Source organism: Delphinus delphis, chromosome 1 (genome assembly GCF_949987515.2).
Source record: "Delphinus delphis chromosome 1, mDelDel1.2, whole genome shotgun sequence".
Lineage (NCBI taxonomy): Eukaryota > Metazoa > Chordata > Mammalia > Artiodactyla > Delphinidae > Delphinus > Delphinus delphis.
Window position 1 is genome coordinate 129,797,675 of NC_082683.1, and position 19,015 is coordinate 129,816,689.

Here is a 19,015-nt window from a genome sequence, read left to right on the forward strand (position 1 = left end):
AATTGGGAATTTGGGATTAGCAGATACACACTACTGTATAAATTAGATAAAAACAAGGACCTACTGTATAGCACAGGGAACTATATTCAATATCTTGTAATAACGTATAATGGAAAGAAATCTGGAAAAGAATACACACACACACACACACACACACACACACACACACACACGCATATAAAACTGAATCACTTTGCTGTATACCTGAAACATTGTAAATCAACTATACTTCAATTGAAAAATAAAAAAGTATAATCAGTAAATTACCAAGAGTAACTATGTGAGTTGAAGGATGTTACTGTGGTAGTTATTTTGCAATATATATTGATATAGTGTATCAGGTCATTATGCTGTACACCTTAAACTTGGTGCATTTTTTCTAAATTGTCCAATTAATATGCATAGGGCCATTTGCAGTATTTATTTATTATCCATTTGATGTCATGGGGTCTGTAGTGATATCCACTCTTTTGTTCCTGGTATTGGTAATTTGTATCTTCTTTCTTTTTTGCTTTGGGAATTTAGCTAGAGGTTTATCCATTCATTGGTCTTTGTAAAGAACTACGTTTTGGTTTCATTGATTTTTTAATTTTTTCTGTCCTCGGTTTTATTGATTTGTGCTGTTATCTTTATTTTCTCACTTCTGCTAGTTTTAGATTATTTTGTGCTTCTTTTCCTAGTTTCTTAAGGTGGAAGTTTAGGTTATTGATTTTTGGATGTCTCACTTGAAATACTTATAAGCATTTATAGCTCTAAATCTCCCTATGTACACTGTTTAGATGTATCCCACTAATTTTGATTTATTGTATTTTCATTTTTGTTCAGTTCAAAATATTTTCTAATTTGAGCCTTCCTCTTTGGCTTAGATCCATGGAGTACTTAGAAGTGTGTTATTTTATTCCCGAGTATTTGGGGATTTTTCAGATGTATTTCTGTTGTTGATTTCCAGTTTACTTGTATCACGGTCATTAAACATATTATTTCACGTTTAAAAATTTTCTAAAGTTTGTTTTATAATCCAGGAAATGGTTTGTTTTGGTGAATGTTCCATTTGCATTTGAAAAGAATGTGTACTCTGCTGTTATTCGCTGGAGTGGTATATAAATATCAGATCCTGCTGTTGATGGTGTTCAGTTCTTCTATAACATTGCTGAATTTTTGTAAACTTCTTTTCATTACTGTGAGAAGAATGTTGACGTCTCCAATTATAAATGTGAATTGGTCCCTCTCCTTTCATTTCTTTGAATTTTTTGCTTCATATATTTGAAAGCCTGTTGTTAGGTGCATACACTTACAAGATTCTTATGTGTTCTTGTTGAATTGATCCTTTCAACATGGTGCAGTGTCCTTCTTTATACGCAGTGATTTTGATCTTGCTTGGTAGTCTGCTTTGTCTTTTATTAATATAGTCTCTTCAGCTTTCTTTTGCTTAGTGTTTTTGTGGTATGTCTTCTAAGCTCATTTTACCTTCAACTTGCCTATGTCACTACATTTAAAGTGGGTTTTTTTGTAGACAGAAAATAGTTGTCTTTTTTTAAACATAATATGAGAATTTTGTTTTTTAATTGTTTAGGCAGTTTATATTTAACATAAATATTGATATGTTTAAATTTACTATTTTATTATTTGTTTCCTACTTGTTTCTTATTTTACATTTCTTTATTTCTCCTTTGCTGTCATCTTTTGGATTATTTGAACAGTTAGTATTTCACTTTTATTATATTTCTTTATATAATTATTTTAATGGTTGCTCTAGGGATTGAGGTCTTTGTTTCTTAAATATAGCAGAAATGCAATAAAAATTTGGTTGGTTTAAACCTAACCATTTAACTTTCCACGGCTGTCTTCTTCTTCTTTTTTTTTCTATGTTTAATGTAGTAGACAGTTTTACATTTTATTATTTGGTAAATGATTTGAAAATGCACCCGAAATTTGATTAATGGTTCAAAAGTAGTTCTTGAAAACAGTGAATAAAGTAGTTTTATTTTTATAGTTTAAATGGATTACATTACAGGTAGATATTAGAGATATCATTTCTCTATCTATGCCTATATTCTTTTTTTTTATTTTTAGAATTTTATTTATTTATTTTTATACAGCAGGTTCTCATTAGTTATCCATTTTATACATATTAGTTTACACATGTCAATCCCAATCTCCCAATTAATCCCACCACCACCCCCACCCCTCCACCCCCGCCACTTTCCCACCTTGGTTTCCATACCTTTGTTCTCTACATCTGTGTCTCTATTTCTGCCCTGCAGACTGGTTCATCTGTACCATTTTTCTAGATTCCACATATATGCATTAATATATGATATTTGTTTTTCTCTTTCTGACTTACTTCACTCTGTATGACAGTCTCTAGATCCATCCATGTCTCTACAAATGACCCAATTTCATTCCGTTTTATGGCTGAGTAATATTCCATTGTATATATGTACCACATCTTCTTTATCCATTCGTCTATCGATGGGCATTTAGGTTGCTTCCATCACCTGGCTAATGTAAATAGTGCTGCAGTGAACATTGGGGTGCCTGTGTCTTTTTGAATTATGGTTTTCTCTGGGTATATGCCCAGTAGTGGGATTGCTGGGTCGTATGGTAGTTCTATTTTTAGTTTTTTAAAGAACCTCCATACTGTTCTCCATAGTGACTGTATCAATCAATTTACATTCCCACCAACAGCGCAAGAGAGTTCCCTTTTCTCCACACCCTCTCCAGCATTTGTTGTTTGTAGATTTTCTGATGATGCCCATTCTAACTGGTGTGAGGTGATACCTCATTGTAGTCTTGATTTGCATTTCTCTAATAATTAGTGATGTTGAGCAGCTTTTCATGAGCTTCTTGTCCATCTGTATGTCTTCTTTGAAGAAATGTCTATTTAGGTCTTCTGCCCATTTTTGGATTGGGTTGTTTGTTTTTTTTAACATTGAGCTGCATGAGCTGTTTATATATTTTGGAGATTAATCCATTTATTCTTTCCATTACTCTAGGAGGTGGATCAAAAATGATCTTGCTGTGATTTACATCAAAGAATGTTCTTCCTATGTTTTCCTCTAAGAGTTTTATAATGTCCGGTCTTACATTTAATCTCTAATCCATTTTGAGTTTACTTTTGTGTATGGTGTTAGGGAGTGTTCTAATTTCATTCTTTCACATGTAGCTGTCCAGTTTTCCCAGCACCACTTATTGAAGAGGCTGTCTTTTCTCCATTGTATATCCTGGCCTCCTTTGTCATAGATTAGTTGACCATAGGTGCGTGGGTTTATCTCTGGGCTTTCTATCCTGTTCCATTGGTCTATATTTCTGTTTTTGTGCTAGTACCATATTGTCTTGATTACTGTAGCTTTGTAGTATAGTCTGAAGTCAGGGAGTCTGATTCCTGCCACTCCTTTTTTTCCCCTCAAGACTGCTTTGACTGTTCAGGCTCTTTTGTGTCTTCATACAAATTTTAAGGTTTTTTGTTCTAGTTCTGTAAAAAATGCCATTGGTAACTTGATAGGGATTGCACTGAATCTGTAGATTGCTTTGGGTAGTGTAGTCATTTTCACAATATTGATTCTTCCAATCCAAGAACATGGTGTATCTCTCCATCTCTTTGTATCATCTTTAATTTCTTTCATCAGTGTCTTATAGTTTTCTGCACACAGGTCTTTTGTCTCCCTAGGTAGGTTTATTCCTAGGTATTTTATTCTTTTTGTTGCAGTGGTAAATGGGAGTGTTTCCTTAATTTCTGTTCTAGATTTTTCATCATTAGTGTATAGGAATCCAAGAGATTTCTGTGCATTAATTTTGTATCCTGCAACTTTACCAAATTCATTGATTAGCTTTAATAGCTTTCTGGTAACATCTTTAGGATTCTTTATGTATAGTATCATGTCACCTGCAAACAGTGATAGTTTTACTTCTTCTTTTCCAATTTTTATTCCTTTTATTTCTTTTTCTTCTCTGATTGCTGTGGCTAGGACTTCCAAAACTATGTTGAATAATAGTGGCGAGAGTGGACATCCTTGTCTTGCTCCTGATCTTAGAGGAAATGCTTTCAGTTTTTCACCATGGAGAATGATGTTTGCTGTGGGTTTGTCGTACGTGGCCTTTATTATGTTGAAGTAGGTTCCCTCTATGCCTACTTTCTGGAGAGTTTTTATCATAAATCGGTGTTGAATTTTGTCAAGAGCTTTTTCTGCATCTGTTGAGATGATCATATGGTTTTTCTTCTTCAATTTGTTAATATGGTGTATCACATTGATTGATTTACGTGTATTGAAGAATCCTTGCATCCCTGGGATGAATCCCACTTGATCATGGTATATGATCCTTTTAATGTGTTGTTAGATTCTGTTTGCTAGTATTTTGTGGAGGATTTTTGCATCTATATTCATGAGTGATATTGGTCTGTAATTTTCTTTTTTTGTAGTATCTTTGTCTGGTTTTGGTATCAGGGTAATGGTGACCTCATAGAATGAGTTTGGGAGTGTTCCTTTCTTTGCAATTGCTTGGAAGAGTTTGAGGAGGGTGGGTATTAGCTCTTCGCTAAATGTTTGATAGAATTCACCTGTGAAGCCATCTGGTCCTGTTCTTTTGTTTGTTGGAAGATTTTTAATCACAATTTCAATTTCATTACTTGTGATTGGTCTGTTCATATTGTCTATTTCTTCCTGGTTCAGTCTTGGAAGCTTATACCTTTCTAAGAATTTGTCCATTTCTTCCAGGTTGTCCATTTTATTGGCATAGAGTTTCTTGTAGTAATCTCTTAGGATGTTTGTATTTCTGCGCTGTCTGTTGTAACTTCTCCTTTATCATTTCTAATTTTATTGATTTGAGTCCTCTCCCTCTTTTTCTTGATGAGTCTAGCTAATGGTTTATCAATTTTGTTTATCTTCTCAAAGAACCAGCTTTTAATTTTATTGATCTTTGCTATTGTTTTCTTAGTTTCTATTTCATTTATTTCTGCTCTGTTCTTTATGATTTTTTTCCTTCTACTAACTTTGCGTTTTGTTTGTTCCTCTTTCTCTAGTTCCTTTATGTGTAAAGTTAGATTTATATTATTCATATTTTGTTTTCTTTAGAGTCTAGTATGGTGGTACAAACATTGCAATAATAATAATATTAGTGTAAATTTGTTCCAGCACTTTGGTTTATGTCCAAAGTATTGTTATATTTAATCTTCTTAATAATTTTAAGGTGGTTTATTTCCATTTTATTGTTATAGATACTGTGACTCAGAAAAGTTAAGTATTTTGTCCAAGAGTACACTCTTATTAGTAGTGAAATTTGAGTTCAGACTCAGATCTATTTGACTCTAAAATTCATGTTTTACCATTAGTCTAGTCATTCATTCCACTCATTTGTTGAGTACCTTCTATGTGTCAGGTACCATATTATTTCTGATTGAAAGTCAACATAGGGACAGTCTGAGGTCCGGCTCGGCGGGGAGGTTTGGTGGCGGGACCAGCCGGGAAAATGCCCATGGTGGTGATGGCGGAAAGTTCCTTTAGTTTCAGAAAGTTGCTGGATCAGTGCGAGAACCAGGAGCTCGAGGCTCCAGGAGGAATTGCTACACCCCCAGTGTATGGTCAGCTTCTAGCTTTATATCTGCCTTATAATGACATGAATAATGCAAGATATCTTTGGAAAAGAATACCACCTGCTATAAAATCTGCAAATTCTGAACTTGGGGGAATTTGGTCGGTAGGACAAAGAATCTGGCAGAGAGATTTCCCTGGGATCTATACCACCATCAGCATCTCAGACCATGGGGTCTGAGACGGTCCAGCCAATCATGGAGGCACTTAGAGATGCCACCCGGAGGCGAGCCTTCTCCCTGGTCTCTCAGGCATATACCTCCATTACTGCCGACGATTTTGCAGCCTTTGTTGGACTTCCCGTGGAAGAGGCTGTGAAAGGTATCCTAGAACAAGGATACCTTGTCAAGGCCGACTCCACCACAAGGATGGTCATGCCCAGAAAGCCAGTTGCAGGGGCCCTGGTTGTTTCCTTTAACAGGTTTATTCCCTTTTCAGAGCCTGCCCCCGTTCCACCCATCCCCAATGAACAGCAGTTAGCCAGACTCACTGATTATGTGGCTTTCCTCGAAAACTGACTTATCATTCTGAGTTCAAGATCCACCTTCAGCATCCTGAATACTGACAGAAAAATGTAAAATTTTTATTTTCAATTTTATTGGATGGATTAAGCACCTCAGCATTCCTTACTGAGTATGTGATAAAATACGTATATAATATAAAATATATTATATATATTTTGTCCTTAAAGATGCTGAATGGTTGTTGAAACAATTCTCATTTTGTAATATTTGACAGTTTGGATGGAGCCCGTCAGTATTAGGCAGTCAGTTTATATTTCCTAGTGACTCGTGAAATACAGCTCTCCTGCTTCATGTAGAACAGTGGTTGTCAGCTGTTTTCTTCTGCCCCAGCACACAGCACACTCCCATCTCTACCACAGGTTGATAGTTACAGTGATACGTCTGGGGTTTGAGGAGGACTGTCCCCAGGGGCAGGATCTGAAGTGCCAGGGACTCTAATTCACCCCCTTTGGAGAATATGCTCTTTTTCTCTCCCCTCCTGAGCATCACAAATATAAAATGCTGAGATAGAGCTGAGGAACAAAGGCCATCTCCCTAGTAAACCAGCTTGTTAACTTTAGATTTTTTTCTGAGAGTGTGAGTACATCCATTGCTGGCAGTGGAGGGCTTGCCATGAAAATGCGACTTGTTAAAGACATTCATGAGAAGTATTAAGTTGTAATATTTCCTTTCAGAAGAAGGGAAACGTAAGTGTGGAATGCATTGTTTGGGAAAGAAGCGATTAAGTGATACACTTTGTAGGACTGTCCTGCAGCCTCTTGGCTGCTTATATTTGGCCCTTGGGTCAAGTTCTGCCCTTTGGAGAAATACTGAACAAGTCTTTCATTTTTTGTGTGACAGCCCTCTGAATATTTGAAGTTGTTTATTGTATCTTCACGTTAAAACCACCCCCTAGTTCATTTATTCTGCATTTGTTCAATAAATATTTAATTGAATTTTTCAACTGTTTTTTCTAAGGTAGTTTCTAGAAGTTTCACTATCCTGTCTTCCTGTGGTTGTGTTCTAGTTTGTCATTGTCTCTTTTAAATTACAAATTTCTTAATTAAATAGAAATGACCTAAAAAAAAAAAAGGAAGTCAACATAATCCTTGCGCATATAATGCTTCCTCTCTTCTGGATGAGATAGCCATTAAACAAATAAATATAATAATAAGAATTGTGTGTAGTTATATTGTAGTAAGTGCAGTAAAGGAGAAGGACAGGGTTTGCTGGGAATCAAAAACATGGAAACTTCATTTAGCTTCTTTGTAAAGTGACATTAGGAGGTAAGGATCCAGGATTGATGGGAGTTAGCAAAGAGTAGGAGGAAAAGCTGTATTGGCAGAAAGAAAAGGATGTCCCAAGACCTTGAGTGGGGAAAGAATTTAAAGTTCCCAGAGCTGAAACAAGGCCAGAGTGGCTGAAATGTAGTAACAGTCTTTGGGTGTGAGATGAGGCTTGAGAGAGAGGCAAGGTCCAATTTATTTAGGGCTTTGTAGGCCGTGCTAGGTTGGTTAATTGGCTGTTGCCTTAATTTTTCCTCCTTAACCAATGGCCATTTAGAATATAAACCATTTATAAGGTGATAAGTGTCTACTTCCATGAATTAGCTGATGGATATAGCTGGTATCTCTTTACCTCAGAGCAAGGTAGTCAGTCCTGAGAATCCAGCATCACTTGCTTATCTGTCTGCCCTGGAATCTGTGCTGTCTCAGGTTTTTCTGATAAAAGAAATTGAGTTTTCTCAAAATGGTTAGTAGGTTTCATTCTGTTGGTTAAAATAATACTAAAAGAACGATACATTTAGAATACTGTGTGAAGAACAATATACTTTAAAATTCTTTCTCAACTTCAGACATGCTGTAGATCAAACATGACATGCTGCTCTTCATTTTAGCTCTTTTTAAGGACCACTGAAATACACTATCTTTCAATGTTTTCTTCAAATTCTCTTTTTTTAAAAAAAATATTTGTTTACTTGGCTGCGCTGGGTCTTAGTTGCAGCATGTGGGATCTAGTTCCCTAACCAGGGATTGAATCTGGGCCCCTTGCATTGGGAGCGTGGAGTCTTAACCACTGGACCACCAGGGAAGTCCCTCCTTCAAATTTCTAACGTTGGGACTTCGCTGGTGGCGCAGTGGTTGAGAGTCCGCCTGCCGATGCAGGGGACACGGGTTCGTGCCCCGGTCCGGGAAGATCTCACATGCTGCGGAGTGGCTAGGCCCGTGAGCCATGGCTGCTGAGCGTGCGCATCCGGAGCCTGTGCTCCGCAATGGGAGAGGCCACAACAGTGAGGCCCGCGTAACGCAAAAAAAAAAAAAAAAAAAACCAAAAAATTTCTAATGTTGAAACATGTGTTTATATCTTTCTCAGTCTGAGGGAAAAGGCCATACCAATGCTGGAGATGCAATATATGAGGTGGTGAGTCTACAGCGAGAGTCTGAGAAGGAGGAACCAATCACTCCTACTAGTGGAGGGGGCCCATTGTCACCCCAGGAGGATGAAGCAGAAGAGGGTAAGAAGTGAAATTTATTCAGTTCCCTCTCTTTACATAGCTGCTTTACTTATAATCCTGAACGATGTGTGGGGTGTGTGTGTGTGTGTGTGTGTGTGTGTGTGTGTGTGTGTGCCTATGGGAGGGATAAAGCGAGGAGTGGTGATTCTCTGTAGTCTCTGCTACTCTTAGACTAGATTCTACTAGATGCAGAAGAGAATTTGGTCTATTTGGTTCCTTGGTTGAATACTCCCCAGTCCCACTTATACAACTATTTAAATTTGACAGCCTAACTTTGTTGTCTTGCTCCCTATTTTAAGTACTTCTGAAGTGTTTAATGAGAACTTTCAAATTCTCTCAAGTGTTTTTAGAATTTCAGTGATATTTCATGTCGTACTCCTCATTTGACATTATTCAGTTCTGACTTGTTTTTTGTTGTTGCCTTTTCACTTACCATTCACTTTTTGAAATACTAGCTGGTATCTTCTCTGTTTACTACTTGAATGCTGCTGCGAGATGCTAACCAACCTCACGAGAGTCACACTTCATTTGGCCCTTTGAAAAGGGCATTTTAGAATTCTCAGTCTTTCTCTATGAAACCATTCCTTTCTTTGATTGCCATAAAAATAAGTTATTTTTAGCTAATACTTGTTGAGTGCTTAGTATGCTAGACATTATTCTGAGTGTTTTATTTAAAAAATTTATGAAGGTATAAATTACATACAATAGAATGTACATGTTTTAAGTGTATGGTTCATCAAATTTTGACAAGTGGATATACATCTGTATAACTACCGCAAGAATCATGATATAAAACATTTCCATTAACCACCCCTCCCTCCACCCTCCCCCCTGGCCAAATTTCCCTCATGCCCCTTTACAGTCCATCTTTTCCCCTCACTTGTGGTCTTTGTCAATCACTGATCTGTGTTCCGTCACCATGTTTTGCCTTTTCTACAATTTCATATAAAATGAATCATATAGTACAGACTTCTGTATTGATATATAGCATCTTTCACATAGCGTAAAACTTTTGAGATTTATATATGTTGTATCAATAGGTGGTTCCTTTTTATTGTTAGTAGTAATCTGTTGTAAAGATATGCCACGATTTGTTTATCTGTCTATTCACCAGTTAATGGTGAATTTGTTTTTAGCTATTGGCTATTAGGAATAGAGCTGCTATGAACATTTGAGTATGAGTCTTTGGTGAATATGTGCTTTCATTTCTCTTGGGTAAACACCTAGGAGTGGAATGGCTATGTCTTACAGTAAGTGTATGTTGTTGATAACTTTGTAGGAAACAACTGAGCTGTTTTTCAAAGTAGCTGTGCCATTTTCCTTACTGATGAGTCAGTTGCTTTGTATCCTTATCAACATTCGGCATTGTCAGTTTTTAAAATTTTAGCCATTCTAGAGGGTGTATAATCATTTCTTGTGATATTAAGTTGAATTTCTCTAATGACTAATTCTGTCGTGCGTCTTTTTCTATGGTATTTGCCATCTGTTTATCTTCTTGGTCAAGACTCTATTCACATCTGTTGACCATTTTAAAATTGGGTTATTTGTCTACTTGTTGATTTTTTTTTCCTTGTTGATTTTTAAGATTTCTTTATATACGTTGGCAAAGGTCCTTTATCGGATATATTTTGCAAATATTTTCTCCCTCTCTGTAGTTTGCATTTTCATTTTCTGAACAATATCTTTTTTTTATAACATCTTTATTGGAGTATAATTGCTTTACAATGATGTGTTAATTTCTGCTTTATAACAAAGTAAATCAGCTATACATATACATATATCCCCATATCCCCTCCCTCTTGTGCCTCCCACCCACCCTCCCGATCCCACCCCTCTAGGTGGTCACAAAGCATGGAGCTGATCTCCCTGTGCTGTGCGGCTGCTTCCCACTAGCTATCTATTTTACATTTGGTAGTATATATAAGTCCATGCCACTCTCTCACTTCGTCCCAGCTTACCCTTCCCCCTCCCTGTGTCCTCAAGTCCATTCTCTATGTCTGCATCTTTATTCCCGTCCTGCCCCTAGGTTCTTTTTGGGGGGGGGGTTCCATATATATGTGTTAGCATATGATATTTGTTTTTCTCATTCTGACTTACTTCACGCTGTATGACAGACTCTAGGTCCATCCACCTCACTACCAGCAATCCCACTACTGGGCATATATCCTGAGAAAACCGTAACTCAAAAAGAGTCATGTACTGCAACGTTCAACTGCAACTCTATTTACAATAGCCAGGACATGGAAGCAATCTAAGTGTCCATCGACAGATGAATGGATAAAGAAGATGTGGCACATATATACAATGGAATATTACTCAGCCATAAAAAGAAATGAACACTGTCTTTTGAGAAACAAAAGTTTAATTTTTGTGAAGTCTAATTTGTCATTTTCGGGTTTTTTTTTGGCTGTGCCGTGCAGCTTGAGGGATCTTAGTTCCCTGACCTGGGATCGAACATGGGCCCCTGCAGTGGAAGCATGGAGTCCTAGCCACTGGACCGCCAGGGAATTCCCTGTCAGTTTTTTTCCTTAATGATTTGTCTGTGATCTATTTAAATTTTTACATGTGGTTGGAAGTAATTTTTTTTTTTTTTTACTTAAAAAACATTTATTATCTCATGGTTTCTGTGGGTCAGGAATTAGGCTTGTCTGGTCAATTCTGGCTAAGAGTTTCTTAGGAAGAGTCAGATATTATCTGGGGGACATAGTTATCTGAAGACTCCATTGGGTGGGGCTGAAAGCTTGGAGGAGCTTCCAAGGGGCTGATTCACATAGCTGCCAAAATGTTGCTGGCGGTTGGCAAGAAACTTCAGTTTCTCTCCACATAGGCCTCCCCATAGTTCTCGTTGGGTGTCCTTATGATATAATGGTTAGCTTTCCCCACATGGCAATCCCCGAAACCAAGGTGGAAGTTGCAGTGCCTTTTATGTCCTAGCCTTGGAGTCACAGAACATTCACTTCCTTAGTATTCTAGTGATCACGGAGTTCAGCCCTTACTTCCATTGTGTGACTCCATTATATTTTATATGACTTCCGGGAACACTTTTGTCATCTCTGTCCCAGCCAACATGAAGAGGAAAAGACAGAGATCGCATGAAGGAGAATTTTGGGCCAGACGTGGAAGCTGTGCACATTCTTTTCTGCTAAACAAGAACCACAGGGGTGGTTGGGGAATATAATTGAGCTGTGTGCTCAGGAAGAAGAATAAATAGGTATGACAAGTATCTACCAGAAAGTTACTTGAACACAAGATTTCAGATAATGTCTTGCAAAAATGCCATTTCCTTTAGAAATGAAAAAATATATGGAGCTAGAATTGGGAAAGAAGAAAAATAATAGAATGACTCAGCCCTACTCAGTAAAAATATATTATACAATTTAGTACCACATAATTATGCCTTTTATTCTAATTTAGTAAATAAAAATTCCTCACTTCTATTCACTAACTTAAAAGAAGGATAACTAACTAAAATGGATTAAATATCTGCTTTGTGTATATAATGTATTTGATATTTAATAGACCTAGTTTCATATTTTACTCACATTAGTCCTGAGAAATGACTATTATCGTCTTTATATTACATGTGAGGAAGTAGACTAAAAAAATTTTAAGTAAATTATTCGAGGTCATAGGGCTAAAAAAGTATAATCTACAGAATTCAAACCTATGGCAGTCTTACCCTAAAGCGCATGAATTTTCATGACGCACAAAATCAAAGTACAGGCATACCTTGGAGGTATTGTGGGTTCTGTTCCAGACCACTGCAATAAAGCAAATATCATAATTAAGTGAGCCACATGAATTTTTTGGTTTCCCAGTGCATATAAAAGTTATGTTTACACTACACTGTGGTCTATTAAGTGTGCAATAGCATTATAGCTAAAAACAGTATACATACCTTAATTAAAAAATACTTTTTTGCTAAAAAATGCTAACCATCATCTGAGCCTTCAGCAAGTTGTAATCTTTTTTGCAATAGTAACATCAAATCATTGATCACAGATCACCATAACAAATGTAATAATATGAAAAAGTTTGAAATATTGTGAGAATTACCAAAATGTGACACAGAGACTTGAAGTGAGCAAATGCTATTGGAAAAATGCTGCCGATAGACTTGCTGGACCCAGGATTGCTACTAACCTTCAATTTGTAAAGTTCACAATGTGTGCCAGAGTAGTAAAGCAAAGAACAATAAAATGAGGCATGCCTATATTCTTCTTTAAATCACTGAATTGTAACTCCGCTTCTAATTGCTTAAAAGGTAGTATTTTTAGTATTCCCTTTACAGACAAGATATTGTAGATCTTACATTTTCTAGATCTTTTTTTTTTTTTTTTTTTTTTTTTTGCAGTATGCGGACCTCTCACTGTTGTGTCCTCTCCCGTTGTGGAGCACAGGCTCCGGATGCGCAGGCTCAGCGGCCATGGCTTTAATCAGCAAAATATTTAGAAACATTCACTGCCAGGATCTTAAAATCATGTAGGAAGTATTGGATAGGCCATCATTTTCCAGTCTTGGCAGAGAGCTAAATTGGGCTCAAGCTTCATTTCTTTTTTTTTTTTAATAGATCTTTATTGGAGTATAATTGCTTCACAATACCGTGTTAGTTTCTGTTTCACAACAAAGCGAATCAGCCATATGCATACACGTGTCCCCATACCCTCTCCCTCTTGAGCCTCCCCCTCCCACCCTCCCTCTCCCACCCCTCCAGGTGGTCACAAAGCAGCAAGCCCATCTCCCTTTGCTATGCTGTCAAGCTTCATTTCTGACATAGCCATTTTGACAAAGTTCTTTTGACACAGTTGTGTCAAAATGACTACCTCAAAATGTAAGGAATGAGGGGTAAAAGAGATTTGAGAATATTCCTGAGATTAAAGCAGTGGGGCTTGTAACTTAATTGGATGTCATGGGCAGCAGAAGAGAAGGGAGGAGAAAGAATCATAAATTCAATCTAGGTTTGTAGCTGAGGTGCCTGGATGGTGTGGATGCCAACAAATGAGATAGGGAACACCTGGGAAGAGTCGGTTTGGGGGTGGGGGTAAGATTCATTCAGTTTCAGACACTGATGAATTTGAACTCACTGTGGAACATTAAAGTGGAACTACTTTTCAATTAATAGAAATAGTCTTAAATTGTGAGAGAAGTTTTACAACTGGAGATAAAGGTTTGAGAGTCACCAGTGTGAAGCAATGATAATGGCTGAAATTTCCTTGGGAGAAATGTGGGAGGGGGGGTTTAGAAGTAGAGTTTAAGAGATCCTTTAAGTGCAGCTAAAGGACTTATCTGCAGAAAAATGATCAGAACAATATGAGGAGAGCTAAGACAATGTGTTAATAGACTAAGGAGTGGAGATTCAGAAGGAAAGAGTGATGTGCAGTATTGACAAATGGAACAAGAGTTTCAGTATGATAAGGACCAAAAATTGTTAATCGGATTTGGTAAATTTGAGAGATTACTGAACCCCTCTGAGGGTAATTTTAGTAAAGTTGGGAAGGAAGCCTTATTGTAGTGGATTGAGGATTGACTAGAGGTGAGGAAGGGGAGAAGTTTGAATAGTGTTCAAATTATTCTTTCAAGAAGGTTGATGGAGAAGACGAGAAAAGAGATTGGAGTAAAAACATTGGGTTGCATCTGGCCAACAAAGGGCATATTTAGGGTGTAAGAGATTTGAGGTCATCTGTAGTAGGAAAGGGAGAGCTAAAAATAGTTACCCACCCAACACTTAACCTAACACTTAACAAAATGCATGCAGTTCCCTGACGTGCTTCTGTGTCTTTGCAAATGCTATTTACTCTGCTTAGAGGCTTTTCTACGTAAGGTCACCTGAGTAAGCTCTTCAACCAAGGCATGTTAACAGTCAAAAGAAAATAGTGATTTTAGCATACTGGCAATTTCCGTACTTAGAAATGTTTAAAAATATTTTCTATGACATTTTTTAGTAGGTTGCTCAGGCAAATTACATTTAAAATGTGTTTAGTGCAGAATGGCTTGGGTGAGGAGCTTGGCAAATCTGCTCATCAAAAAGCAATCATAAATGTCAATAAAATTGTCAGAAAACAGCCAGTTAAGGTCTTGAGAAAGTGATCAAATTATATAAAAAATTGAGAAGCATTTATTTAAGAAAAACCACTGAACCTTGGGTGAGAACAGTCTGTGGTGTTTTAGTGCTTGAGGCTGCTCCCATTCTTGTCATTCCCACCACTGGCTTATTATCCTGGTGGTTTTGCTAGGGTGGGGCAAGCTGTGAAAACTAGTAGCTTTGTTTTCACCCATGGAAGGGACTCGCTTGATTTGGAGCAAATGTAGAAAAACCCCATATTTCTAGAACATTGTTGGAAACAATAGTGATTTTTTTATGGCAAAAGAATGGGAAGACCAATGTTTTAAGTAGCATGAGGTTGTAATTCTGGTTGGGGAAAGCCACAGATTGACCAGAATTTTAATAAGGAGATTTAAGAAATGAATGGGCCTCATTAGATTCTACATATCACTGGTGGTCTGGGAGGCTGTGTATACATGCAAGGCTGTACATACACTCAGACCAGAGGGGTTCCTAGCTAGTCACAGATCCATGCTGGACGTGAGGCCTTGCATGCGTACGATGGTTTTGCTTCTCTCTTTTCTATTCTACGGAGAGGATGTGTTCCAGGTGGAGTATATGGGTGAAGGCTGATTCTCCCACAACCTAGGCTTCCCCTGTCAGCAAGTGACAACTCCTAGGCTCCAAATCTTAGAATCCAGAATCTGACCTCTCTCTGGCCCTGTCATTTCTTGTACTGGATTATTGCAGTACCTCCTAATGGGTCTGCTGCCTTCCACCCTTGTCCACAACCCCTTAGTCTGTATTCCATATCACCATAGACATCCTTTTGAAATCTGTCAGATCACATTTCTTCTAAAAATCCTCAGTTGGCTTTTCATTTCACTTGCCAAAGTTCTTTACCATAGTTTACAAGGCTGTCTGTGATTTTGCTCTCTGCTTTTAACCTTTCTGACCTCATTTCCTGTCACTTTCTGCCCCACAAATTCCACCCTTATCCTTTGCTATTCTTCAAACACACCAGGTGTACTCTGCCTTTGAGCTGCTGCACTTGCTGTACCCGCTGGCTGGAACTCCTTGTTTCCTAGATTGCCACATGGGTCTCTCCTTCCTCTCTTTCTAAACTTTCCTCAAATGCCACCTTCTCAATGAGATTCAGTAAACAATATGAAAAATAATAAATGAAGGAATAAATAATAAATATATTTATTATAATAAAATTATAGTAATGAATGAATAAATATTTTTCCTTTTATATTGCTTCAAAATGATTTCATACTGAGAAAGACTAGAAAAAAGAGGTAACATTTATGGAATTGCAATTGAAAATATGAAAAACACACATAAACATTTCAATTTCTCATTCTTTTTTTTTTTTTCTCTTTGCGGTACGCGGGCCTGTCACTGCTGTGGCCTCTCCCTCTGTGGAGCACAGGCTCCAGACGCGCAGGGCCAGCGGCCACGGCCCATGGGCCCAGCCGCTCCGCAGCATGCGGGATCCTCCCGGACCGGGGCACGAACCCGCATCCCCCGCATCGGCAGGCGAACCCTCAACCACTGCGCCACCAGGGAAGCTCAATTTCTCATTCTTGTATATGGTCTGAATAAGAACAAGTCATCAGATTTCTGTTTTTCCCTAAAAATTTTTCACTTCTGTTCTTAACAGTTTTTCACTGTTTGAAATGTCACCTTGCCTTTTGAAAATCTATTAGCCATCACCTGTATTAAAAAAGCTACAAAAATCACAGAGTAGGAAGTAATAGTTTCTTTTCTTTTATAGATCAGAGACTTCATACATTTTCAATACACTTTATTATTAGTTCTGTAATTGACATTCTGTCAACGCAAATATCAAAAGTTAGAACTGGAGGTGGCATAGAAATGTGTTCCTGCTGGGGGGAATTGGAGTATTCTTTTATTTAATTATTTTCAGCAATTTGCCTGTCAAAGCAAAAGTGGAAGTTCAAGTCACTCTAAATTGTCTTACCTTAGCCTGTAATTTAACTAAAAAGGGATGCAGATTTAAAAGGGCTAAAGTTGCTCTTAATTTCCTGGGAAAGATCTAAAATAAAATGAATTAAGGTACCTTTGCATATTTTTCAAGCGCTGTTCAAAAAGTGAAGTGTGTTAAAGGGTATTAATTTGAATGCAAGGAATCTTAGCAGAAAGTTAAGTCCATCAATGCAACATTATAGGGATTATTATTATTTTTTAAAAATTATTTTATTTTTGGCTGCGTTGGGTATTTGTTGGTGTGTGCAGGCTTTCTTTAGTTGCGGCGAGCGGGGGCTTCTCCTTGTGGTGGCTTCTCTTGTTGAGGAACACAGGCTATAGGCATGCGGGCTCAGTAGTTGTGGCTCGTGGGCTCTAGAGCACAGGCTCAGTAGTTGTGGCCCACGGGCTTAGCTGCTCCACAGCATGTGGGATCCTCCCGGACCAGGGCTCGCACCTGTGTCCCCTGCCTTGGCAGGCAGATTCTTAACCACTGAGCTACCAAGGAAACCGTATAGGGATTGTCTTTAAACTACCTTGTCACGACTGTGCTACCTAGGAAGCCCTATAGGGATTGTCTTTAAACTACTTTGTCACGTTTATATACTCCCACAAGTTCTGAATTGCTCCTGCTTTTGAAACTTGAGGTGCACTTGGTATTGCTTCCTTTGGATTTCAAACTGGCTTTCTGTTTGTTGACCTCAGAATTGTATTTAGTTACTTGTAAAATGGATAGTAAGTTACAAGAAGGCAGTGGTTGGCAAATATAGTGTGATTTCCTTTAAGACACATGCCCAAGTAATTGTAAAAGACCAGATTCACAGTAATATTAGGCAAGCTTCACACTTGGTTGTACTTTTTATGTTTTGTGTAATCTGCATTTTTTGTTTTTGTGTTTGGATTGGTTAAATGCTATCTAGAAAAAAAATTTTCCCCTTGATCTGAGTGATGATTAGCTGTCTAATACTACTTCTAACTCATTTTGAGTAGAGAGCAAAATAATCTCAAACTCAACTAGAGGTTTATTTTCTTTTAATTTCTTAATTCATAGTCTGATTAGAGAAAAGATAATCACAAACAGCTTTTACTATAGAAATCAGTTGGCAAATGAAATTTCTTTATATTCAAATGAAAAGAAGATAGAGAGTATAGAAAAGAAATGAGTTTTTTAAGAAATATAATTATCATATTGCACTTACATGAGTGATAAGTGCTCATTAATGAAGTGCTTCTTAAACCTTAAATGTGCACATGTATTACCTGGAGATCTTGTTAAAATGAACTCTTATTAAAAAAAAAAAAAATCTTCTACCAGATGCCATTGCTCTTGGTCACACCAGACTTTGAGTAACAAGGATTTAAATTGCCTACCGACTTTAATTCATTTAATCCTCTTATCAACCCTATAATGTCAATACTATTATTATATCATTTTACAGATGAGGAAATATGTTCCAATAAAATAATATTGGTAGACTACATACTGTTTCTTTTCCAATCAGATACTTTCTATATTTATAAAATTGGTGTGTGTGTGTGTGCACACACACGCATGTGTATGAGAGAGAGAGAGGGAGTGTCAGTGAGAGGGAAGAAAGGACTTTATAATATTGTTTCATTCTTGCATTTTTACATTATCTGTTTCAACAAATTAAAATGATTAAAAAATACATTTGATAAGGGAAGGTGTTTGAGAGAAAGTAGAGGGAGAGAGTGTATTAATTAGCTTTATATTGCTCCATAACAAGTTACAAAAAAATTTAGCACCTTAAAGTAACACACATTTATTATCTCACAGTTTCCATGGATCGAGAGTCTGGGCATGGCTTAGCTGGGTCCTCTGTTCGTGGTCTCACGAAGCTGCAATCAAAGTTTTGGTTGGGGCTTCAGTCTCATCTAAGACTTGGGGTTCCCTTCAGAGCTCACAGAATTCATTTCTTTGCAGTTGTAGCACTCATGGGGGCTTGCTTCAAGGCCAGCAGGAGAATCTCTCTAAGGGAAGGCCCAAGGCCTCTTTTAAGGGTTTACCTGATTAGGTCAGGCTCATCTGGGATAGACTCCCTTTGATTAACTTAAAGCCAGAGTGGTTAGGGACTTTATATCTGCAGCATCCCTTCACCTTTGCCATGTAACACAATGTGATCACAGCCATGACATCCATCATATTCATATGTCCCACCCACACTCAAGTGTAGGGACTTTATAGGGTGTTTATACCAGGAGGCAGGAATCGTAGGGGTCATTTTAGAACTGCCTGTAACAAAGAGCTAGGTACCAGAAATGAAGGAAACTATCCTTTTTCAAGCATCTGTTATGTAATAACCACTTTTGCATACATGTTACCTCACTTGTTACCATAACCATGCAAGATAAT

General features: G+C 37.5%; 1 protein-coding gene and 1 pseudogene across 3 annotated transcripts in view; both read left to right on the forward strand.

Moving 5' to 3' along the window:
• The window catches only part of RABGAP1L (RAB GTPase activating protein 1 like), a 682,701-nt gene that overhangs the window by 125,610 nt on the left and 538,076 nt on the right, over window positions 1-19,015 (forward strand). For all 3 annotated transcript variants that reach the window (XM_060034268.1, XM_060034260.1, XM_060034251.1), the window contains exon 11: window positions 8,465-8,606. In XM_060034268.1, the coding sequence (XP_059890251.1) occupies window positions 8,465-8,606 (142 nt within the window). The remainder of the gene's footprint in view (window positions 1-8,464; window positions 8,607-19,015) is intronic.
• LOC132423659 (COP9 signalosome complex subunit 8 pseudogene) lies at window positions 5,415-6,351 on the forward strand (annotated as a pseudogene).